Source organism: Sminthopsis crassicaudata, chromosome 1 (genome assembly GCF_048593235.1).
Source record: "Sminthopsis crassicaudata isolate SCR6 chromosome 1, ASM4859323v1, whole genome shotgun sequence".
NCBI lineage: Eukaryota > Metazoa > Chordata > Mammalia > Dasyuromorphia > Dasyuridae > Sminthopsis > Sminthopsis crassicaudata.
This window is the reverse complement of record NC_133617.1, coordinates 509,077,729-509,104,042: the sequence shown is the minus strand read 5'-3', so window position 1 is coordinate 509,104,042 and position 26,314 is coordinate 509,077,729. Positions and strand designations below refer to the sequence as shown.

The 26,314-nt window shown below is 35.8% G+C and overlaps 2 protein-coding genes across 4 annotated transcripts in view; one reads left to right on the top strand and one right to left on the bottom strand.

Annotated features, from left to right (window-relative positions):
- Positions 1–13,812: 13,812 nt before the first annotated feature.
- Positions 13,813–22,482, bottom strand: ATG12 (autophagy related 12). The gene is made up of 5 exons (XM_074297156.1): positions 22,223–22,482; positions 21,677–21,954; positions 19,283–19,419; positions 18,566–18,628; positions 13,813–14,969 (listed from the first exon to the last, which is right to left on the bottom strand). Exons 2-5 carry the CDS (start codon positions 21,831–21,833, stop codon positions 14,910–14,912), a joined length of 417 nt encoding a protein of 138 aa, XP_074153257.1. The 5' UTR covers positions 21,834–21,954; positions 22,223–22,482; the 3' UTR covers positions 13,813–14,909.
- Positions 22,475–26,314, top strand: part of AP3S1 (adaptor related protein complex 3 subunit sigma 1) — a 104,483-nt gene continuing 100,643 nt past the window's right edge. For 2 of the 3 annotated variants that reach the window (XM_074297033.1, XM_074296945.1), the window contains exon 1: positions 22,577–22,819. In XM_074297033.1, coding sequence (XP_074153134.1) covers positions 22,751–22,819 — 69 coding nt within the window. In that variant the 5' untranslated portion in view covers positions 22,577–22,750. Of the gene's footprint in view, positions 22,820–26,314 lie in introns of all 3 variants that reach the window. The other variant, XM_074296859.1, reaches the window with a different exon arrangement.

Sequence of the window (26,314 nt, the reverse complement as noted above, 5' to 3'; positions counted from 1 at the left end):
AAAGTAGTAAACCTTAATCAAATAAAAGATTCTCTAACAAATAGCAATCAAGGACTCTATGAAATAAAAAGAAATATCTAAAACAAAATCAAAAGACAGAAAAAATATAAAGTATCTCTTATTCAAAATAATTAACCTAAAAAAAAAAAGAAGAAGAGGAAGAGAAGGAAAAGGAGGAAGAGAAAATGGTGTCAAGTAGATACTTTATTTCAAATAATATTAAATGAAAACTTTGGTTCTAGTTGAGTCAGAGGAACAAAGTAAAAATAGAAAGAAGCCACACGGCACCCTCTGAAGCCCCTCAAAGGAGGATAACTCCCAGAAAGATTATAGCAAAATCCAGACCTCCTAGGTCAAAGAAAAAAAATACCGCACTAAATAGAGTTGAAATACCAAGGAATTACTTTTAGGTTCATTCTAGACTTAACATCTTCTACAATAAGGGGGAGATAATATTGGAATACAACATTCCAAAAGGCAGCTTATCTTACTCTGTAAAACTGAGTAGAAAGTGGGAAAATGGATCTCCAATGGTACAGAGAACTTTCAAGTATTCCAGAGCTGAGTAGAAATTTTGAAATACAATAACACAGGGGACAAGAGATATCTAGAAAGGTAGATATATTTGAACAAGTGGAAAGTGGCAAAATGACAGTAAATTTTAAGGAGAGAGAAGAAAACAGTGTTCCTTCAGAACAATAATTTTTTTTTAAAGATCATAAAGGGATTTAAATGAAACAAACTGAAAACCTGAGTGATAGTAGATTTTTTTGAAAAATATTTTTAATAGAGCAAATAAAAGGGAGGGCAAAGAAATACACTAGGGAATAAAAAAGAACTTGCTTTCATAATTGAGATATGTGAGAAGAGTATGTAACATATGGAGGAAGAAATGGAAAGAGTAGGTAATCAGGTGACCCTTTCTTATATCTGAACCAGATAATGGGAGGCTGAACACACACATAGTCTGATGTAGAAACACATCAAATTCAAGAGGAAAATAGGATATAGGAAGAGAGGAGGAAGAGGTAAAGATGAAAAATAATATCAGAGAGGAGACCGTCACAAACAAAATGAACTTCAACTTTAGGGGTGAGATTATTTAGTGTGGTTTAAAAAGGAAGACAAAGGATAAGAATCAATTATTGGGTCTAGATGAAGAGAAGAGAAAAAGAGCAGTGAAGAAAAAATTATTTCAGTTACAAATCTCTTGTGTTAATCATATTCATTTTCTTTCATAATCTTATTTTTAAGTCAAGGGAATGAAGTAAAGAAGAAAAAGTAAGAGGATATAATGGAGGAAAACACATTAATCATTGTAATTGGAAAGCAATATCATTTCACACTATATGTCATGATAAACTCCATATGGACACATGCCTTGGATATAAAAGACATATCATAAATATTTTAGGAGTTAGGAAGGAGTTATCATTTGCAATTATGTATAGGAAAATAGTTCTTGACCAAATAAGGAATAGAGAAGGTCATAGGAGAAATAAAATGAATAATTTTGCTGACATAAAACTAAAAATTTCTCTAAAAGTAATGTGGGTTAAAATGAGAAAAGAACAATTAACTGGGAGAGGGGAATCATCACAAAATGTTTCTTTGATAAAAGTCTAAAATCCAAGAAATAAAGGAAATTGATTCAAATATATAAGAATAAGTTGCATTCCTTCATGCATAAAGGGTCAAAATGATATGAGAAGCATTTCTCGAAGGATGAAAATCAAGTCATCAAGACATATTTTAAAATGGCCCAAAGAAGCATGCATAAGAGAAAACTAAAATAATGATATGGTTCTTCCTCACTCATAAGATTGATAAAAGTTGATTGAAAGGCATAATATAATATAACTAATGTAGATATTTAAGGATAAAAGTCATTCTCCAAAAAATTAGTAGTCAAAGGATATGAATAGGCAGTTTCCAAATGAAGAAAAACTCTGAGATTCCTTCTCATATATATCAGATTAGCAAAGATAACAAACAAGAAAAATGATAGTTATTGGAGAGGTTGAAGGAAGACAGGCACACAAACTATATATATGTTTTCTTATAAAAGTTTCTTTCTTATCTTTTCATAGTGAAATATTTGTGTTTTTATTAAGTTCACAAAAAAATTTTAACTTTTAAAAATTTTGCTATGAGATCATTACCTTATTTGAGAGGATCAAAGATTTTAAAAATTCTATCTCCTCTATGAAGCCTTTCCTCATCCTCCATCTGCAACAATCTTATTCTTGAATCTCAAATAAGAATTTTGGTTTTTGTCTAATAAATTTATAGTTCTGTATATTATTGTATGTTAGTTATCTGTTTATCTAATTCTCCTACTTGATTTCGAGCTCTTTGAGGGTAGGGATCATGTTTTACATAAATTTTGAATCAATCCTGATTCCTAATACTGGCAAAGTGTGAATTGGTTTATCCATTGTGGAAAACATTTTGGAACTATTCCCAAATAGCCATAAACTGTACATACGTTTTGATACTACTATTAAGCATATCTCAAAATGTAAAGATAGAGTGAAAAGACCCATATGTATAAGATTATTTATAGCAATACTTTCTGTATTAGCAAAGAAATGTAAACAAAATAGGTGCCCAATTGGGGGATAATTGCACAAAATTGTGATATGTGAATGTAATTGAGTATTATTGTATCATAAGAAATATATATATGCTAAGAGATACAGGGGAAGACTTACACAAACTAATGCATACTGAAATGGGTAAAACCAGAGCAATTTATATAACAAAGAAATCCCTCCCTTATCTTACCCCAAATGAGGAAAAACAACTTTGAAAGACCTTAGGAACTTATGACAAATAGCTTCAAAAGACTGATGATGAAACATACCTCTCAACTCTTGACAGAAAGGTAATGGATTGGAGATACAGAATAAGATACATTCTCAGACATGGCCATTGGGTTGATTTGTTTTGCTCCATTGGACATATTTGTTACAAGGGCAGCAGTTTCCTTCTCCAGCTCATTGTACAGATGCAAATAGGGTTAAATGACTTGCTCGGGTTACACAGCTAAGAGGTGTCTGACGCCACATTTAAATTCAGGAACCTGATTTTCTGATTCCAGGTCCTACACTCTACCTGGTTGCCCCCTGGACTGTCTAAATTAAAAACACACAATTTTTACAAAATAAACATGTAAGCTTTTTCATACAAGCTTTTTTCTTGTTCTTTGCATGTTGAAATATTTATGCTTGTTATATTCATAATAAAAAAGAAAATTTTATTTTAAAAAGTTAATTTTTAAAAATTTTGCTATTAGATATGCCATTATGGTATTTGTTAGAATCAAGTTCAATGATTTAAAAAATTCTAACTCCTCCATGATCATCCTCTATCCACAACAATTTTTCTCTCTTGAATCCTCACATTTTTGTTTTTTTCTTTAGAATCTCACAATTTAATTTTTTATCTTTCTAGTGAATTTATAGAAAATGTACTTTATATTAATTATCTGCTTATTTTATCCCCCTACTTAACTATAAAGTGCTTGAGGGTAGGGCCATTTTTTACCTAACTTTTGTTATCAACCCCAGTACCTAATATACTTATGTACTCCCAATTAGTCCTTAAATTTTTTTGTTGAATTGAATTGTGAAAGATTTTGATAGTCTGGGCCCAAACCATTAAGATGAAATATAACAGGGATCAATAGGAAGTCCTGTATTTAGGTTCAAAAGTCCAATTGCATAAGTGCAGAATCAGGAAGAACTGGCTTGGAAAGCAGATCATATGAAAAAGACCTGGGAGGTTTAGTTAACCATAAGCCCAATATGAGCCAACAGTATGATGAGGCTACTTAAAAAAAGTTAACGCAATATTAGGCTTTGTAAACAGAAGCATTATGTCTAGGTCATGAGAGGTAAATCCCACTGTCCTCTGCAGTTAGAGTACAACTGAAGTACTGTTTTCAATTTTGGCATTTCATTTTAAGATTATTGACAAATAATGTGTCCAAACAAATACTATCAGAATTTTAAGAGGTCTACAAAGCATCTTATGTGAGAAATGTTTGGAAAAAAGTAATTGAGTACATTTGTGCTAAAGGAAAAAAAATGAGACAAAGGCACGTTATGGCCATTTTCAACTATTTTAAATGCTATCATGTGGAAGAGAGACTAGACAATTTGGGGTCAAAGAAGAGAAAAGGTATACAGACATAATTAAAGAAGAAACTTCTGACAGTCAGAGCTATGCAACAGTCAAAAGTAAAAGCTAGATGTTAAAGATCATCAAATATTTGAGGGGGTTCAGAAGATAGGACTTAGGACATAATAGCTGTTTTCGAGTATATAAAGAGATGCATAAAGAAGAAAAAGGTATTGGACTTGGCCCTATATAATAAAACTAGGGGCAATGGATCATAGTCATAAAGAGGAAGATTTTGGCTTGATGTCAGGAACAGCTTCTTAACAATTAAAGCTTTCCAAAATTGAAGTGGATTGCATAGCATGGTAATGTTTTCTTTTACTAGAGATCTAGAAAAGGCTGAATTTCAGAGATGAAATTCTTGATTAGGAGTAATTGGGATTAGATGGCTTCCAAGTTCTCTTTTTAGTATCTGACTCTGTGACTTGTCATTTTATATAGAAGATTTTCCTATATTGGGTGAGAGGTTTGACTCAATGACCTTGAAGGCCTCTTCCAACTCTAGAAATTTATTCTATGATTTCACTTGATCTGCATAGTCTTTTTTTCTTCTTTTCTTATAATTACTTTTATTTTTATACCATTTTATTGTTTTCATACCATCTTTTTCCACTAGATTTATTTTATTTTATTTTTTTCACATTATATATATGTACATTCATTTAAAAAAATTTTTTTTTTTACATATTTCCATTTGAGTCCATGTTGGGAGAGAAAAATCAGAACAAAAGGAAAAAAACACAAGAAAGAGAAAAAAAAGGTGAAGATAATTTTCAATCCACTTTTAGTCTTCATAGCTCTCTCTCTGGATACAAATGGCATTTTCCATCCAAAGTTTATTGGAATTGCCTTGGATCACTGAATTGCTGAGAAGACCTGAGTCTATCAAAGTGATCGTCATACAATCTTGCTGTTACTATGTACAATGTTTTCCTGATTCTCCTCAGTTAACTCGGCATCATTGTAAATCCTTTCAGGTTTTTCTGAAATCAGCTTGTTCATTATTTCTTACAGAGCAATAATATTCTATTACTTTCATATACCATTACTTATTCAGTTATTCCCCAATTGATAGATATCTACCAATTTTCCAATTGTTTGCCACCACAAAAAGAGCTGCCACAAACATTTTTGCACTTGTGGAAAATGATCTTTTATGATCTTTCTAGGATAGAGACCCAGTAGTGGAACTTCTGGATCAAAGTTTTATAGCTCTTTGGGAACAATTCCAAATTGCTGTCCAGAATGGTTGGATTGGTTTACAACTCCACAACAATGCATTACTGATTCAGTTTTCCCATATCATCTCCAACATTTATCATTTTTTCCTGTCAGATCAGTCAATCTGATAGGTGTAAGGTGATACCATATAGTTGTTTTAATTTGCATTTCTCTAATCAAAAGTAATTTAGAATAATTTTTATATGACTATAGATGGCTTTAATTTCTTCATATATAATTGTTCATACAAGATTTTTAGTAAGAAAAATGTTCTTCAAACATCTGCATAAAAAAATATATTTTAAAATTAACCCTTTAAAGAGTAAAGTTTATATCAGTTTTTTAAAGTACATAAAATATACATCAGCTCTTTGTTGTAATTGAAAATCCCAAATGTTTCAAAATGTAGTTTGATGACATCTGAATGATTTCAAATTCAGAATTTCCCATCTAATTTTCCTTTCTTCATCCTATTTTCACTCCGTTACAGTGTATTTTCTATCCTAAGCCATATTATCCTCTTATCACCATAAAATTAGTGACCAGGAGATAAATGTTTTTTTCTAGAACTCATTAAAAAGATAGAGTAGATAATGGAGGCCCTGACTAGGTTATTGAAATAAATCTTGGGAAGGTATGGAAATTATTCTCTTTTTCCTCTTTAGTCACTCATTGCATTCATTTTGAGCAATATAATGAAGCACAGATCTTATGACTAGAATTAATTTTCTTCTGCTCACTCTTCTCCATTTCTGCCTGAATAGCTAGCTCATCCCAATAAATTTTTGTTGTCAGCTATTTGTTGGGACTTAGTCTGTAAACAGAGTTGTCTATTTGCAAAGCACTTTGTACATGTTGATCCTTTCAAGTTTGGAACGCAGGTGCTATTTTTCCCATTTACAGCTGCAGAAAAGATAAGTTACACAGTCCAGTCACAGTTAATACATTTTCTGAGACAAGCCCTGAATTCAAGTCTTCCTGATTTATTTTCACCATATGTCCTCACACCAACCTCAACCCTAGTGTCTTTATGTGCTGAACTATTTCCAATACAAATGTATAGCAGCTCTTAATAAATAATCTTTCCAGCCCCTAAACGGGTGTGGGATAACTCAAAACCTTTGTGATATGGTTTTATTCATTACTTGGTTTATAGCACATTGGGATGCTTACTTATGTGACCCAAACTAGGCAAGCATTTAGCTTCTTTAGCCCTCGTTTTCCTTATCTGTTAAATAAGGACTTGCAGTAGATGGCTTTTGAGGTACTTCCAGGTCTTACTAAAAATCTTGTATGAACAATTATATATGAAGAAATTAAAGCCACCTATAGTCATATAAAAATTATTCTAAATTACTTTTGATTAGAGAAATGCAAATTAAAACAACTATATAGTATCACCTTACACCTATCAGATTCACTGAGCTGACAGGAAAAGTAATCTTATGATTACTGGAGCAATGGTGTTATTAGTTGTTTATTAGTTGTTTATATGTACATAGATTCAAAAGGTCCTCAATGTTTTTCCTTCTTTTACTGCACTTATGAAAGTGCAGTTATCATCTTCTATCATCATCTTCTCCTTCTTTTCTCCTTTGTCCCACTTGCTATCTAGTTAGATAGAACTAGTTCCCCATACTGTGACCTTAAGGTCTAAGTCTTTTGCAAAAGTGGGAATTCTAGTCAATAAGTGAACACTCCCTATCTATATAATCCCTAAGATTAAGCTGTCCAGTAAAGAGGCAGGGAAGACAGTAATGAATACACTGCTTATCTATTGCCTTGTTTGACAAGCTTAATTATTGAAGACCAATCCCTTTTCTGCCCCATCTTCATATCCCTTGAAGTTTGTCAGTCTAATTCTAAAATAATCTATGTGGAACTAACAGTTGTCTCTGTTCTTCTGTGGAAAGACATTCAATAATTCAGGAAAATGCTTACTTCATTCTTCCCATTGGGCACTGGATAGCCCCAAGTTTCTGCTCTTCACTTTGTGTAAATTCTTATGGGAAGCATCATGTATATAAACATATTTCTTCATGAGCACTTTATCAATTTGGTCAATTTTATGAGAATATCTTGTGCCATCCAGTGCCATTCGTGATGTTATGTAGACAAAGATGGTGATCAAGGTACATCTGGTACAATCTCTCTTCAATCTCTGAGCTATGTTCATATATTATATAGCTCCTGTTATGTATGAGGCATTCTGGGGATACAAAGGTAAGTAAAGCATAACTTCTGATCTTTAATGAGCTTACAATCTAATTGGAGAACAAGAAGTATATAAAAAAGAATTGTTGCAAATAATTGCTCAAGGTGCCATAGAAGAGTTAAGAAAAGGGAGAACACACTTTTGGTTGGGATAATCAGGACTCTGGAGGGAGATGGCATTTAATCTGGACCTTTAAGGAAGGTAGAATTTTTGAGGAAAAAAGGTGGTGTTTGGAGGCATGAAGGAGATGGGAGCACTGAGAGGACATTCTAGGAGAAAAAATGGTTGAAGAAAAGGTGAGGAGGCAAAAAAAGAAAAAAAAAGCTCAAATCATATTTGTAAGTCAAAGATAAAAGACTGAACCTATGATTTCACTGATATAACAAACTCCTAGATAAAGAAACTCCCTTTACCCATGCTGGTTACTATCTTCTCTGTAATTTAATCTTAGAGAAGGGGTTTTGCCCTTTTTATGTGTTATAGCCACCTTGGGTGGTCTGTGAGTATTATAGACTTATTCTAAGAATTATGTTTTTATGGGCATAAAATAAAATACAAATGATTAAAAAGAAACCAATTATGTTGAAATAGTAATCAAAAAAATTTTAATAAGTTCACAGACCCAAGATTAAGAACTTGTGTCAAAGAATGCCTAGAACATCGAGAGGTTAAATGACTTAATAGGTCACACAGGTGACCTGTCAGATGACAGCCAGTGAGTATATGTACCTTTTAATGTTCCCAATATACTTTCCTCACAATTCTGAGATAGAGGCAGATAAGGAAACTGAGCCTAAGAGATGAAGTGATTTGTCCAGGGGCCACATGGCTAATAAGTATTGAAGCCAGGATTCAATAAGGACATATTTAGTGAATGGCCAGTGGCCAATTTTGGCCAAACCTTTGGTCAAACCTTTTATCAGCAGTGTGTTGTAGAGGAAAGAACAAGGACTAGGAGACCTATTTCAGTCTATTTTTGAATGCCAAATACGATTTTGCAATATTTGGATGGACCATATTCCAAAAGAAAATAATGGTAAACAACCAATGTAAATTAATTGAACTTTCAATTAGATGATTCATGTACTTATAGAAAAAAAGCTTTATAATCTTATACTTTGTGTGGAAAGACCAGAAGAGAATGTCTTGTTTAGGAAACTCATTCTATTAGATTGTTCAGTTGTATCCAGTTCTTATCAAAGTGATAATTTTCTTGAGTGCAACAAGAAGAAATCATTGCTAGAATTTACACTAAAACAAGACTGTTTTGAGAGACCTAAATCTTAATTTGCCCCCAGAACATTCACCATGCTTTATTTAAACAAGTAATTCATTATTACCTTTTTTCTTTAATCATTTTAATCAGCTCAAAATATTGGAGACATTAAATAGTGCATGAATATATCTGATAATGTTCATGTTTATAGAGTGTTTGAAGTTCATAAAGCACAACCCTGTGCTAACATTTCTATTTGGAGAGAAATCAAGTGATTTCATGTCCAGAGTCACATAGCTAGTGCTGAGGCAGTTTGAACTCAGATCTTCCTAAATCTAATACTCTATCCATTACATTAAAGAAACAGTAATGGATCTGTAACTTTACTGTATGAATAATCTAAGGTGGGGACATTCCATTTAGCAATGCAGGTTGGCATTTTATCTACAACCTCTGGATGTACCACGTTGCCATGTACATTGACAAAATGTGCTCTAATGTAATGCAGAAGTAGCTCTTTTGATGGGAGAAGGGAGCTATCTTCTTAATTCTTTAAAAAAGATTTTTTTTAACTCTTGGTTTTTCTATTACTTATAAACTCATCTTCCTTTTAGTGACTATTTAATTTTCATTGTTGTAATTACCACAAATGTTGTACTTTTGGTTCTGCATAAATGCAAATGGAACTTGGTATGTTTCTCTAAATTCTTTGCTTGTAATTTCTTATTCCACAATAATTTTCAATAAAATTTATATCCCATAGCTTTTCAATTATTTCCCAGATGATGGTAATCCACTTTGGTGTTTAGTTTTTTGCTACCCCAAAGAATACTTCCATGATTATTTTGGGAAATACTGGGTCTGTTTCTGCCTTTAATTTTGGTAGGCTGTAAAGGAGAAGAGCAAGTAGAATTTAATCACCTCTTTTGGGAACAATTACAGCAGAAATCTGGTATGACTAGATTTCACCAACTCTAACCACAAGGTGTCAGTTATACCTAATTTCCAATAGTCTAACACTAACTGGTCTCACAATTTTATATTTGTTTATCTGCCTGGTGTGTGGTAAAATCTCTGCTATTCTAAAGCACCTTTCTTATATGAGTTAGTGAGTTAGAATATGTTTTTCTATAGTTATTTATAGTATGCAATGCATCATTTAAGTCTTCATTTCTTAAAGGTGGCTAACTATTTTTCTCCAGTCCAACCTTTTTTTCCTATACTTATGTGTGTGTGTAGGTACGTGTACATATTCTCAAATATTTGGATGATCCACTTCACCTATATCTCCTCAATTTGCATTAACTATACTCCAACACCTAATTGAAACTGTTCTCTACAATGTAACCAATGAACTCTTAGCAAATCTTATCTTTTCTTAATCCTGATGCTCCTTAATCTCTGTGTAGTATGTAACATTGTTGATCACTCTTCCCTTCTGAATATTTTCTTTTCTAGGTTTTCATGACAAAATCTATTCTTCATCCATGTCGTATCCATTGTAGGCACTGTCCAAGACTTTGTCCTGGATTATCTTCTTTTTTTTACTCTGTACTATTTCACATGATATCATCAGCTTCTATGGGTTTAGTTATCAGCTCTATGCTGATGATTCCTCAAAACACATAATGCAGTTTTCAGTCTCATCTTAAGCTCTGGTCCCATAGCTTCAATTGTTTTGTAGACATCTTGAACTTTATGTTCCATAGATATATCAAGTTTAGCACATGTAAAGCTGAACTCACTACCATTCCTTCAAAACTTCATTAGCAAGAGCATCTCTATCCTTCCAGTTACCAAGGCTCAAAATCTCAGTGTCATCTTGGACAAATTCATTCTTAAGAACCTCCATATATCCTATCTGTTAACAAATCTTGTCATTTCTACTTTCATAATGTCTCATAACATCCTCTTTCCTTCATTCATAGCAAGAACACTAATTCAGGCCCTCATTACCTTTCACCTGGAGTACTGTAGTAGCCTTTTGGATCTTTTTCCTGAAATCATCCTCTATTTCAATCTATTTTCCATTTAGCTGCTAAGGCAATTTTCTCTAAAGCATAGGTCTGCCCATATCACCTTGTGGCTTAAAGAGCAGCAATAGCTATTAGCTTAAAGACCAAATAAAAAGGTTTTTTTAAGCCCTTAAAGCTCTTCATAACTACGCCTGTTCCTACTTTCCCAGTCATATTCAATCCAGCTACACCAGCCTATCTGCAGTTTATTAAACACTGAACATGCCATCTTTCATTTATGTGTCTTTGTACTGGCTTGTTCCCTCTGCTTGGAAAGCTCTGCTCTTTTAGTTTTCCTAGCTTCCTTCAAGTCTCAGCTCAAATCCATTTTTACAAAGCTCCCAGTCTGTCCTTACCACCCATACCCCCAGCTGCTAATACTTTTCATATTAATTTCACATTCTACATGTTATTTTAAATGAGCCGTTTACATGTTTTCCCCTCATTAGAATGTATGCTTCTTCACATCTGAGATTTCTTTTTTTGCTTTTCTTTGTGTCCCCAGAGCCTAGGAAAATGCTTGGTGCATGGTAGGTGCTTAATGCATGCTCATTTGACTATGGATCATTTTCTTTTCCTAAATCCTGTCTTAAATTTTGGAACACTGCTCTTTCTTTTTTGATTTTCCATTCCTTCTTCGTGTCCTTTGCTAAATAATCATTTATTTATCTCCTCCTTTGTACAGATATACCCCCTAATTCTGTTGTAGTACTATTTTACTCTCTGCACTTTTTTTTTTTGTGATCTCATCAGTTGTCAAGGATTGAATGATCATCTGTATGTCCGCCAAGTCTATATATCAAACCATTTTCTTTTCCCAGTTTTCCTGAGTCTCCACCAACTGCCTTCTGGATACCCTAAACAGAGCTATCCAAAAACCATCCCTTCTCTGTTAAGGGTGTCAACATTCTTCTAGCTACTCAGATCTGTACACTAGAAGTCATTTTTTTATTTTTCTTCACTCTCCCTCAATGCCAAATGCCAAGTCCTGTCAAGTCAATTTCAAATCTCTTATAATTATCATTTCATTTTCTCTCATACAATAACCAATATAGTTAAAGAACTTAACATCAATTATTAGCTTCCTAAATCTCCTTGCTTTCAGTCTCTTACTTTAATTTATCCTCTATGGAAGCCAAATTGATATTCCTAAGGCACAGGTCTGACAATATTAAGAACATTCAGTTGCTCACTCTTGCCTGTAAGAAAAAATTAGAAATTTGTTTGGCTCTTAAAACTCATTAAAATATGATCCCATCCTACCTTATTAGGCTTATTTTGGATCTTTTTTCTCCTCACTCCCACACTATATTTCAAAGTGGCTTACCTGTTGTTCTTTGAAAAGTCCTCATGCTTAAAATGACCTCTTCTCATCTCCATCTTTTAAATCCTTAAATTTCTTAAATCTTAAATTTCTTCAAAGAATAATTCGAGGCCTTACTTGATCTTCCCAATTAGTGCCCCCTCTGAAATTACTTTTGTATTTTTCTTCACAATTTAGATGTAGTTATTGTGTAGATTCTATCTCTTACTTTCCCCAGTAGAATACTAGCTCCCTGATGCCAAGAATAGTTTTACTTTTGTCTTTGTAGCCCTAGCAAAAATAGTGTCTGGCATGTTATCAGGCTGTTAATAAACAGTTGTTAAAATGATAGTTCTCTATAAATTACTAAAAATGAAAAGTATAAAAACTGATCCAAGTTCAGTATGAAGTCAAAATTGTGGTTGAAAATACACAGGAAAAATACTGTATTTTTATTGATGTTATTCTAAAAATTCTATTTAAATTATTAGGAGCATTGTTATTACCAGACAGAATGGTATAGTGGAACTTTTATAACCTTAAAGCTAGTTTTAAGAGCCAAGACAACGTGGGCTCCAGTTAGGCCTCAGATATATACTGGATGACCCTGGACAGGTCCTTTTTCTCAGGTACCAGGCAATTATGACCATAAATTACAGAACTGGTGCCTTTCTATATTGGTAGGAGTTTCTTCAATTAAACCAATAAGAATATTAAAATTGAAATTAAATGCTGTTCAGTTGTATTTGACTCTGTGACTCCATTTAGGATTTTCTTGGCAAAAGATACTAGAGTGGTTTGCCATTTCCTTCTCCAAATAGTTTATAGATGAGAAAACTGAGGTAAACAAGGTTAAGTGACTTGCTCAGGATAACATTGCTAGTAAATGTCTGAGGCCGGATTTGAACTCAGGAATGAGTCTCCCTGACTTCAAACCTGGCATGATCCATTGAGCCATCTTGCTGAATTTATACAGCAGTTACTATGTGCCACACTGTGTTAAATGATACGCAATTACTGTCTCATTTGATCCTCACATAATCTTAAGAGGAAGGTTCTACTATTATACCTACTTTACAGATAAGGAAACTGAGGCAAGGAGATTAAGTAACTTGTCCAGGGTCAGAGAGGTAGAAAGGGTTTGAGGCGAGATCTGAATTCAAGTCCTCCTGGCTCTAATTCTCTATCAAAAAATATTGCAGTTATCTATCAACGAAAATTTACAATAAAGACTACAGCAGCAGCAGCAAAAAAAAAAAAAGTCCCCATGGAAAGTGAGATAGTTTAAAAAAAAAAAAAGTCTAATTTCTATATCTGAAGTTTTTTCTAACTCAAGCTATGTATTATATAACTTCCTTGAATATATACTTATAATTATCACAATTTAATTTAATGGATTATTTTGAGTGCTAAATTTTAGTGAATGAATGCATTAAATAGAGTCCTTAGTGTGGAAAAATCAGAAAATGTTTCCTTAGGCAAATAAAATTAGATAGAAAAAAGGTCAGAGAACAAAGATTTCAGTTTTTTAAAAAGGAAACACAATATAATGTTGTTCTATAGCACCCCCTAATGTTCATATATTTCTATAGTGGCCCTGAAATCATACAGAACTTAAAAAGAAAATTGGAAAACAATATGAAGTTGAAACGTAAAGTTTATGGAAATTTTTTTATTTTATGATTCCAGTGGACATTTTAAAGATGATATATAATTTCATTCAACTTACTGGAATGGTAGTTGAAAAAACCATGACAAAAGCAGTGAAGAAATAATTACTTCTAATGTCTAAGTTAATGTAAAAATTAAATTAAAAATTAAAATCTACATGAGCCAAGGAATGATTTTTAGAGAAACTTCAAGAGTCAAAGTTTGCAAAAAACCCTTAAGTTTAACGTAGATATGTTGCCATAATTATATACAAAATATTTTTGATGTATAAATGAATGTACAGTAATAAAGCACAATAATAAAGTACAATAAATGTACAGTTATTTTACTGAATAACTATTAAATGATTTAGCTAAAAAATCTGAATGATGTATCTACCCCAAACAATGTTTAATAAAAGAGAATAACAAGAGAAATTAGCAAAGTCCTATAATGACTAGTGTTTATGTTACACAATAAATATTTTAAGGTAGTCTTGTAGGTATCCAAATTGTTTGCTCCACTTGTTGGCTAAATACCTGTTATTATTAATAGATTACTTAAAACAATCTCAGTGTAACTGTGGCTATGAAGACATTAAACGCCTGAACTTCTTTGTCTGCCTCTTGGGCTACCCTCTCCAGGCTTATATAAGCAAAATAGAGAGTGTGAGCTGAGATGATTTTATTCTACTTGAATACGTTTTAAAAGAAAACTACCCAGGAACTACATCTTAGTTAAAGCACACTAATTTCTCTATCCAAACAAGTATTTTTTAAAATCTCTCTTATCAAAAAGAAATTAAGAGTTCATGTTTGTTATCATGAAAACGGTAGCCAAGACATTTTCTAACACTAGCAAGATAGATATATTGTGTGTCAACTTTCTAATAATGATTTGCATGACAAATAGTTTAAGTTATATTTAGCAGGACTCCATTCTGTTTACAGATGCTTCTCATATATAAACAGTGTTTTGTAAATAACTGGAGAGAAGATGATCACATTCATCTCTTTACAACATGTTTTTGGACAAAGTCTCTCAGTGCTCTGCTTCTTTTTTGGAGTTAGTGCTAAGCAGCAAGTGGTTCTTACTGCCTATAGATCATCCCCATGCCTGAGATTTGCAGTAATGAAGGACCAGCTTACCATCACTGCCAAAACACTACAAAAAGGGAAAAAAAAAAAAAAAAATATATATATATATATATATATAACAAAGAATTAAGCTCCACTATACTTAAAAGTTTCAATGTGTAATCTATTCCTCAAAATGAAGTCAACACTATTAAATGTCACATGCCATAAATATAATAGATTATGACTATTACAACCCTAATCTATGTGTTTTTCCTTTGACACAATTAGGAACATTTAATGAATTTAGTCTTTTCAGCCATGAACACTTTAAATCCTCCTCAATGTTACTAACTAGTGGTAAAGTGGTATATGCTTGAGTTTGTCACTGGTAATGAATTTATGCATATTTCCTCTCCCCATTATGATTATTATTCTAATTAGTAATAATAATCTAAACTCACATATATCAAAATTTTTTTTTTAAACTCTGTGGTACAGTAAGTACAAGTATTATCACATCTATTTTACAGATTAGACAACACATTCTTAATAGAGGTTAAGTGATAATGTCAAACCTGAAGGTCTCTCAAAATTGGGTCTCTTTTTAATTCAAGGCCACCACTTCTTCCCTTTCTCTCTCCCCCCACTTACAGATACTGTTCAGTTGAAAGAAGCTGATAATCTTGAATGGCCCCTGAATCATGCAGGGAATGTCAGACAAGTGACTAGGAAATAAGAGGAGTTGGAGCCAATTAAGGAAAAAGGTAATAAAAATAATAATAATTAAAAAGGTGAATAAGAAATCCCAACAAAAACATGACTTCAAAAGATATAGTGAAATTTGATGGGCTGGGACTATTACCTGTAAATATGGTTCTGAAGATACATTCTACAGAAATAGAACAAGATGGGTACAAAAGGAAAAGAGTGAGTAACATTTTGTATAAAGAAGGAAGCCAGCGAATCAGAGAAGGGAAAGATGGAGATGATCTAGGTGAATATCAGTGAAGGAAGAAACTGAAGTGCTACTCTCACTGAACAAATTGAACACATGAGCAATTAGCGAAGATTACAAGCACAATATAGTAATGGTGAAAATTTCAATTCATATCTGGACACCTAACAAGAGTTCCATCTTTCTCTGATAAAAACAAAGCAGTCAGTAAGTCCAGGTTTGCTTTGAAAATAATTTTATCCTTCAAAAGATAGAGGGAAAGTAACCAAAAGGCAAAATGTTCAACTGGACTGAATTGAGATGATGAAAACTGGTTGTTAAAATAGAAAAAAGGGGATTCTTCAGGATCTTGACCAATATTAATTAGCAAGAGGAAAGAAGAAATCTGGACACAGTCTATTTCAAAGAATTCACAGAAAGCTCAGAGTGAATCCTATGGTCTGAGTGGAATTGAGGAGACAATGGTTAAATCTATTTTAGCATCGATTTAATCCTACAACAAATAATAGTTTCCTCGTGATATAATGATTGGCGTATACCCAGTGTGGGACATATAAGCTGAAGCTCTCAGAACTTTGAGAGAGAACTTCAGAGAACTTCGGGAGAGAACTTCAGGGGACTTCTAGGAGATTCACAACTAGGATTGACTTCAGGGAGATTCACAAGCCCACTCTCTGGGAGGAGATTCAGAGTCAAGAAGACTTTGGAAGCTCTCAGGAACCAAGGAGAGAGAAAGGCCTCCAGAAAACTAGCCGAACACCAAGTGAAGGAGATAAGATTTAGAAGAGACAATAAAGGAGCTGGACTTTTTTAAACTCCTGGCTGCATTTGGAGTGATTTATTTTGAACTGAAACTAAGGCTGCCCTCCAGAAGCTCCCCAAGAGACCTGCTCCCAGAGAACGATTATAATTTAGAGAGAAAGAACATTACAAGAAGAAAAAGAGAAACTCTGATAAGACAAAAAGATGGTGTAGAGAACTCAAATCGTGCAAATTTTTTTAAATGAAAAAATTTTTAAAAGACATGAATAGAAAAGGAGTAAGAGGATAATTACCAAAACATGTTATGGTCCTAAAAGAATTATGTTAGGTGTTCTATAGTAAAAAATGAACCAAGACAAAAAGAAATAAAAAGGATCACAAAAAAAAAATTTTTTTTTAAACTAAATTGGGGGTGGTGAAGTATTGAAAAAAAAGAGATAGGATTACTGTTTATAATAGATGAGATGATGAAAATGATGAAAGAGAAGGTAGAGATAAATTCTACTTTTATTTTCCTTTTGCTAACTCTGCTGAGAATAATCTCAGGACTGGATTAAGACCAAAAATTTAGCTAGTTTGTAAATGAAACTTAAGGAAGCAGGGGAAAAAAAGTAAGGAGAGAGGAATAAAGCACCTTGCCACCTTTGATGAATTCAATTGCCAGGTCCAACATCCCAGAGTACTAAAAGAACTGACAGATTTTATTACTGAGACTCTACTTACTGATATTTGAAAAGATTTCAGAGAATAGGAAAGTCACCATAGGTTTGGAGAAGGGAGACTATTAACTTAGTTTTCAAAAAGGGAAGAGAATATAATCTACAAACCTCAATAAGGTAACTTTTAATTTGACAAAATCCTACTTTTTGTTAATGGGATAGAGAGTGAACACCTAGGGAAAAACTCAAAGAGTTAATACAACTCCAGCAAAAACATGTCATTTAAGATAAATCTCATTTTCTTTTTGGACAGGTTACTTAATTGGTAGAGCCAGCTACCTTGGATTATAATAAAATATGTGACAAAATCTCTCATGTGATGGTCATGGACAAGATGATAACAAGGGCTAATGCTACAGAGGAAGGTTAGAGAAGTGAATTAAAAAATGGCTAAATGACCAAATCTCATTAAATATGCAGATCATAGGTTTACAGTAGAAGTAGAGGCCAGTAAGTCTAATAATTTAATTTTTCAGGCAGTCAGGACCCAGGTGAATATAACAGCTTATAGAAGGTCACACAGGTAATATTAGTACAAAGTTAACACATTATACGACAAAGCTACAATCCAAAACAACCTTGACAAGCTAGGATGCTGGTGTAAATCTAATTATGAAATTTATTATGAATAAAGTCTTACACGTGGATTTTAAAAAGTGAGCTCCACAAATATAAGATAAGAAAAGAATAAAATAGCTAGAGAGCACTTTATTTGAAAAAAATCTTAGAAATTTATGGTATAAGAGATTCAGGCAAAGGAACTGAGAATGTTTTTAGTATGAAAAAGAGATACAAAGGGTATGTATGGATGTGTGTGCATACATGCGCTCTTAATTTGTACGTGTGGAGAGAAAAGTACTGTCTTTGAGTATTTGAAAGACCTACCATAGTAAAGGGTGATTAAAAATGCCCCTCTTAGTTCCAAAGTCCTGAAGTACAGAGAAGCAGATTCTGACTTGATTTAATCAGAGCTTCCCAATAGTGAAATGGGTTAGAAATCTTCTAGCAAAGGCAGGATAGCCACAAATTGGGTTTGTTGCAAAAAGGAATATGGTCCAGATAGAGGTCAGTCTCAATGGTCTCTGCAGACCTTTTGAAACCTGATACCCTGTGAATTTGAATATTGGTTTTCCTCTGAATATAGTTCAAAGTTACATATACAAAATTATAATTGGTAAAATATCAAAAATATAAATAGAAATATGATTTATCTCTATTTTTTACGTAAAGGTAGAAATTAATTACCTCATAGAGTGTTCCAACTTCTTGATCTGGTGAAGGAGCAAAAGACTGATTTACATATATAAACTATAAAGAAAGAAAAAAACCATCATTATTATCCAATGCTATAATTATCCAATCTTCTTTCAAAGCTCAGCATTTTGAGTAAAATAGCATCCTTGTCATTCCTGATCACTTACATCAAACTCTTTGCTCTGAGTCTATAGTCAAAACTAGTGTATCATTTTAGTTAGAAAAAAATCTGGAAAGAGATATACATACTAATACAGATCGAAGGAAAGAGAACCAAGAGAACAATTAACAATAACATTATAAACACAATTAATTCTGAAAGACTTAAAAACGCTGAGATACTCAATGCCCAACCATATTTCCTGGGGACCATTCATGAAGTATACCACTCACTTCCTGATAGAAATAAGAGACTTCAGAGTACAGAAAGAGACATTTTTGGGGAGGGGAAGTAGAGGTAGACCATGTGGAAATTTGTTTTACTTGACAATGCATATCTGTTATAAGTGTTTTATCTTTCTTCTTTCTTCCAATGGAGAGGGAAAAGTGAAAGGCAGAGATAATAGATTCTTTAATTAACAAAATGTAAGTATTTTTAAAAAGAAAACATATATTTATCTAGTTTCATGCCTTTCCTAAGAATTATTAGCCCATTTTTTCTGCTCTAAAATGTTATAAATATTATGTAAGGAACTGTTTATCACATACCAACTGTTCAGAAGCCATAAGTTTAAGAAATTTTTTGATAAAATCAATGAGACCCTGAATGGTTCGGGTTCGTTCCACAGCCCACTTCTTTGTTTTCATTATAGGGGTGTCTCCAACAGCCTTTAGTAAAACATCAACTGTAAAAAACAATGTAAATGACAATTAGATGGAAATAGTTAGAGAATGAGATATTAATATTTAGAAAACTAAAAATCACCAACTATCCTGGAGCTGACTACTGATAAATATTTTAAATATTCCTTTTCTTCTTGTTAATTCAAAAATCTCAAAAGTCTCTCTGAATTGAAGGAAATAATCAAAGGGAAATGTCATCTTCCAAAGATGATCTTCTTCCCATATCTTCCTTGTACCTATGGCCAAAAGGTGGTAGATGAATTTGAGCTAGTTGGCCCATTTTCAGACTTTTAGTCTCATTGCAGGATAACTCAAGCTGGAACTCATTCCTTCTAACACTTTTCTTCTCCCCCCTTCCTCCATCACGTTCCTCTTCATTCCATTCAGAGCTTAAGAGTTAAGCCTTCAAATGAAGGGGGGAAGAAAAAAAAAAAAAACAGCTTAACAATCCATTGAGTATGAATTTTGGAAGCAATGGTGGATTCAGAAGTGGCAGTAGTATTTACTAATATGGCTTTCTTGCATCAAGCCTTCCTTCTCCTGGAACTGGGAAAAAATTTTCTTACATATTAATCCCAATCCAATACTCTTCAAGCTAGTGACACTAGACTTCTTGCAGTTATACAAACAGGACATTCCATCTCTTGCCTCTGGGTACTTTTCTCATGGAGAGTTCAAATAAAATCCCTTGTTCTATGGGAAGCCTCTTCCTATCCTAATTTTTTATTTATCCTGTAGTATAGCTTGTTGGTATGTATTTGCTTGCTTGTTTTCTCCCCTTCTAGACAGTAAGCTCCTTGAGGGTAGAGTTTTTTCCTCTTTTTGTATCCCCAGCATTTAGCACAATGGCTGGCCCACAGTAAGTGATTAATGAATATTTACTAATAGCAGATTCCAGAAATTAATATACAGGGGTAATGAAGAGTTATAGTGAAAGCAAACTGATAGAAAATATAACACACTAAATATTACATAGTTCTTAAAGGCACTGAGTTTTATCAATTTTCCTTTCTCTTTCTATAAGTATTATCTTAGTTCAAACTCAAATTGATGTTTTTCAGTCATGTCCAACTCTTTCTAAACTGGAGAGGCTTGTCTAACTTATTTTACATGAGATAACCAAGGCAAACAAGTTTAAGTGATTTGCCCAAGGTCACACAGCTAGGAAGTGTGTCTAGCCAAATCTAAACTCAGGAATAGGAGTCTTTCTGACTCCAGGCCTGATACACTCACTACCTAAGTAAGCCACCTAACTGCCCCAAATCCAAATTGCCTCATTTTATACTACTTTAAGAGTCCAACCAGCACAATTCTATTTACCAAGGAAGAGGACTATGACAGCAGGGAGATGATGCCATGGCATACAAGTGAATTGAGTTTAAGTGCAGGTGGGCTATAATCCCTTTAAAAGTTGACTGGAACTTACTTTTTTTCAGTCTGTAACACTTCCTCTCTGAGCATCTTTCTCTTCTGTTCCCTGAAAAGGACCTGTATAATTCCATCCCTCCCCTTCCATTTGCCTTCAGTGTCTTTCTTGAGACCTGGAATGCTCTCACATAATTTTTTATCTATTAAAATTCAGTCTGCTGTTCAATCATTTCACAAATTTATAGGCTACTATTTTTCATACATTATGGTAAATGCTGGGATACAAAGAAAAAAACAAACACTCTAAACCCTTCAGAAGCTTAAAGTCTATCAAGGGGAATGACAGTTACACAAATACATTAAAACATATACAAGATTTTTTTTTTTTTGGGGGGGGAAGCTGAATGTAAGAAATAACTTTAAGGCTTGGTCCCAAAGCCCTTTCCTCCCAAAGCCTCTCCTGTGTTATTTTTAGATCTACCATGCTTAGATTTTCAGCAGGAATCCTCCATTTAGCACAGCCTAACATCTAGAATTTCGGCTAGCTGTGCCTTTCTCTATTCCCTATGTGCATGTCCTCGAGGCCAGGAACCAGTTTTTGTTCATTTCCACTCCCACACGGATAAGAGGAGATGGCCTCAAAGACTGTTTAAGCGCAAATGGCGGATGCTGAGGAAGAAAAGGAGGGGAAATTAGTACGTCAGTAGTGTGCATCCCTCCATCGCCAATTTGCTCCCCCATACTGAGCAGCCATGTGGACTTTTCAGTTAGACTTCCCTACACCGTAGGGAACTTCTTCCCGGGTTGGTCAGGTGGACTAGGCCATCGAGATGTTCAACCTTTTTTTCGGTGGGTAGCTGCCATCGCAGGCATTGAAAAGTCAGTAATTACTTTTTTTCTTGGCGTCGCCGGTGGGTTCCTCAGTTCCAGGGGAGACGGCGGAGGAGGGCGCGGGCTCCAGCGTGTTAGTATCCGGGGCTAACTCGTGGGCTCCCTCGCCTCCGGCAGGGCCCCCCGGGAGGGACAAGGGCCGGTCAGGCTCGGCCATGCTGCTCCTCGACCTCCGCCTCCAACCACGTGCAGCTGGGGGAGGTGTGCGTCAGGAAGCGGGAGCCCTCCCCTCCCCCGCTCTCGGGTTTGTTTTTCGGGGAGAGTTGAGCGAATAATTCCTGCAATCAGAAACACGCAGTCAACAGCAGACCTTCAACCTCAAGTTACATTTTGCCTCGAGGAGCGGCCGGCAGGAAATAACAAAAGTCCATATATGAGGCGGGATAATAGGGTAGGTGGGGAGAGAATGCGGGAGAGGAAGGGGAGGGCGAGAAAAGTCCCTCATACTCTGCCGTCTGCGCATGCGTCCTCCGAACCAGTGCATCGTCTGGCTCTTCAGAGGCGAAGTTAGTGTACATTGACCAAGACTTCACAGTCAACACTCACCTTTTCCCTCTAACCTCGAAAGCCAGCGGGCAGGATTAACAAAGCTCGGCGTGGAGGGAGGACGAGTGGAGAAAAGGCCCTCACCCTTTCTTGCCTAAATCCTCGCACCCTTACGTCGGCGTCTGCGCAGGCGCTCCCAGTGCTCTGTACCCAGTCTCGCTTCCTGCCTTCTACCAGGACGCAGGCGCTCCCCGAGCTCACACTCCAACACTCTTCAGCCGGCGCAGGCGCCGTCCTCGCTTCTAGACCTCTGTGTCTGCGCAGGCGCTCCCTGGAACCAGGACCAGTACCCGCCTCGCGGCTTGGGTGACGCGAGGCGTATCCGCTCCCAGCTGATCCAGCCTCCGTCGGGCTTGCTCTCCCCTCCCCTCCCCTCCCTCCTCGGGAGCGCGCGGAGGGGGCGGGCGGGGAAACGAGTTGAAGCAGAAGAGGAGGGCTGTGCTGGCTCCGCACGCGTCGTCCGGGACCTAGCGCCCACCCGGTGCCCCCTCCCTCCTCCCAGACCCTTCCCCCGCCGCGGGTTCCACCATGATCAAGGCGATCCTTATCTTCAACAATCACGGGAAACCTCGGCTCTCCAAGTTTTATCAGCCCTATGTGAGTATTCCTCCGAGCCGTGCCCGCCCGCGGCTGTCCGTCTTCTCTGGAGAGCGGCAGCGGCCCCCACGCCCCTCGCGGCTCCCACCTCACCCAGCGGCCGCGCCACTCCGCTTCCACCGGTGCCCGCCCTGCCCATCAGTCCCAGGCTCTTCTCCGCCCATCCCTGTGGCCGTGAACCTGGTCCCTTCCCCTCCCGGACACCTCCTGTTGCCTGGGCGCGCCTTTCTTTTGCATCTTCACCCTCCCTCTTTTTTTGCCTCCCTCCCCCCTCACTCTGAGCTCGCCTCCCTCGTGCAGTTTGGTTGCGTCTGTCTCTCTCCCTGTCCCTTGAGCATATGTCTGTCACCCGTCTGAGGAGAAGTCACTTCCCATTGCTCTCCACGGGGATGGCCCTGTCCGCGTCCGCGGCGGCGCGCGCAGCGCTTGGGTCGGCCAGACTTCCCGAGCGTTTTGTTCATTCAGCCAGCATTTATTAAGTACCGCTGTGTGCTGGGTGCTGGAGGTACAGAAAGGGACAAGAAAGTTCCTGCCCTCCTGGAGCTTACTTTTGCTATTGTGGGGAGCGACACGCCCACAGAAAAAATGCTGATTATAGGCACAGAGTGATTTCGGGGACCCGGGCTTTAGCTCCCGAGCATAGGTGGTGCGTCTACTCAAGTCGAGCTTTGAGGGAAGGAAGGGAATGTGGAGAGCATGTTTTGAGGTGGGAGGGCGATCCACTGCTGGGGACAGACAGCTCGTAAAGGCAGGAGAGGCAGTGCCTGGGAGAAGCGAGAGCGGCTGGAATTCAGAATGGGAACAGGGAAGTGCTGAGCTACGAGGGCGGAAAAATGGATTGGAGACAAATGTAAAATCCAAAGTGAAGAATTTGTTTTTTTACCCCAGAGGCAAGATGGAGTCACTGGAACTTCTTGGGCAGGGGGTGACAGCTTTTCCTTGTCGCTCCCCAGGCTCCTTACGGACTCCAGTCTGCCACTTTGTTAATGTTAACCGCAATCCTCGTTTCATGGCTGGATTTTCTGATGCGTCTAATTTTTGTGTGCGTGGCTAGTATGATTGTGGCCATACCTAATAAAGGACAGAAGTGAATCTATAACGGTTTTGTTTGGTTGGTTGTCTTGCGGCTAACTGTTTCTGCTGAACTAGCTTGTAAAGTTTGTAATGAGGTTCATTAGAATTATGCTTTTCTATTTGAAATCTAGATTTCAGCTTAAAGAGGGGCGTTTTTGAGGAAGCTTGAGCCTGTTTAGCAATCACAGCTCTGTTAGGGTGAGACAGTTGTAGAAAATGGTAGAATTTTCTAGACACAGAACGGCTTAAGTTTGAATTAATTCATTATCACAATCTTTTAGTTATTGTGACTTTGGACTTTTCTCTGAACCTCAGTTTCTGCATTCATACAAATAAGCTAGTAATACTGCCCTGCCTGCCCCTGGAATTTGAGAATGTCTGGTGAGGTAATAAATATATAAAAGCACTGTCTAAATGTAAAGTATTATCATCACTCTTTATTGCCTTTTAAGTGAGAATGTAGAACTATTACGGTATTTGTCAAACATTTGACTATTTAGCAGAGAGCACAAACATTATTGATAAAAACAAGTGCTAGTTTCTTTATCCTGGTTAGAGAGGAATACATTAAAAATTGATATGCTGTGGAGTTTATATGTTATGAATACAGAATGGAAGTTCCTTGAGAGTGGAACTGTTTTCACTTCTTTCTTCATATCCACAGTCCCTGACACAAACCACATTTATTATTGGGGAAGGCACAAAGGGCTGGGCCTTCAGTGGAAAATATGTAGAAAAAAAAAGAGTGCATCATTGAAAATTTTGGTTGGAGTCAGAAATTCACTTTTTTTGGGGGGTGGTAAAGCAATTGAGCTTAAGTGATTTGCCCAGGGTCACACAGCTAGGCTTTGTTAAGTGTCTGAGTGACATTTGAACTCAGGGCTGGTGCTCTATCCACTTCACTATCTAGTTGCCCCTAGAAATTCACTTTCAACTAAAAAATGAAATAATGCCTAAGTTGACACTTCTCTGAAGTTTTGAATTCCATATAGAAGTCTTGTTAGCATTTAAAAATTATTAGTGAAAGTGCCAGTTTACATGAAATGATAATGTGGCCTTTGTCAAATAGGCCTCAGTAAAAGTAGAAGTGTTGCTTAAATTTACCTATTTCTTTTAGTAATTTAGCCAGAGATCAGTATTTTAACCTTTTTTTTTTTTTTTACTTCAGTTTAGCCTGTTTTAGAGAACAAAACAGTTTAAATAGAATCACAGTTACTAATCCTCTAGTTAATTATTTCATTTTGTAATATAGTCCAAGAAAGTTCTTAGCCCCTATCCTTCTTTTATTCTTTCTGTCTGGATTAATGAAAAGCCGTTAACTCTTTGATTTTTGATTTGATTTGTCTAAAATACAAAACTGCTCTTTATCACATCTTCAACTCATTGTCTTTTTTTTTTTTTTTTTTTAAATGCAGATATCCTTTAATTTGCTTTAAATGTTTTGGAACATAGAATATGGGTTTTTGGTTTTTTTTTTTTTTTGGTTTTTTTTTCCACTTTTTTTTTTTGACTTCAGGGCTGGTGCTCTATCCATTGCCCAATTTCTCTCAATATTGAGAAGAAATTTGTCTTCTTGCAACTTTATTTAAATTAAACCAACATCTCTGTTAAACACAAACTACATGCAAAGCAATGGGAATACAAAGACCAACTAATCCTCTCTTCTCCCCTTCCAACAGATCAGTTCATGGAGTTTATGATTTACCGTCACAAGATAGATACAATATGTTTTATTTTTGTTCATTTGTTTCAATCAGTTCTGATCTTTAGTGGTCTCATTTGGGGTTTTTCTTGACAAAGAAACTTAAGTGTTTTGCCATTTCCTTGTCCTGCTCATTTCACAGATGAGGAAACTGAGACAAATGGGTTAAGTGACTTGCCCAGGGTCACACTGCTAAGTATCTGAGGTCAATTTTGAACTTAGGAAGATGAGTTTTTCCTGACTCAGTATTGTATCCACTGTGCCACTTGTATCTATCAAGAGATAGCTTGACACATATAATGTGTCTATAGATGAGTAAATGCAAGATACTTTGAGGGAGAGGAAAGAACTATGAACTGGAAGGAATGTAAGTTAGGAAATAATAACTAGCATCTCTATACTCTTATAAATTTTGCAAAGAGCTTTATCTAGATTGCACTTCACAGTAACCCAGTGAAGCAGCTTCTACTGTTGCTATTATCCTCATTTTATAGTGAAAGAAACAGATTCATAAGTTGGGATTCCTCATACATAACTTGTGTCAGAAGTGAGACTTGAACTGAGATCTCTGCCTAATGTTGAATCTATCTCTCCATGATACAAAGATGCTTTTAAAGGTCTCTCCCCTCTCAGGAACTGGAACTTGAAAGGGAACTTAGAATAATAGTAAGAGGAGAAGGTTAAATGGTAGTGAATTTGAGGTCTAGGTAACAGCCTAT

Excerpts from the sequence above, each read along its gene's own strand:
- ATG12 (XM_074297156.1), bottom strand. The coding sequence starts at position 21,833 with ATGGCCGAGCCTGACCGGCCCTTGTCCCTCCCGGGGGGCCCTGCCGGA. Across the intron at positions 19,420-21,676 it reads CGGCGACGCCAAGAAAAAAA|TTGATGTTTTACTAAAGGCT; the intron begins GTAATTACTGAC and ends TGTTTTTTACAG. Across the intron at positions 18,629-19,282 it reads TTATGGCTTCTGAACAGTTG|TTTATATATGTAAATCAGTC; the intron begins GTATGTGATAAA and ends CTTTCTTTATAG.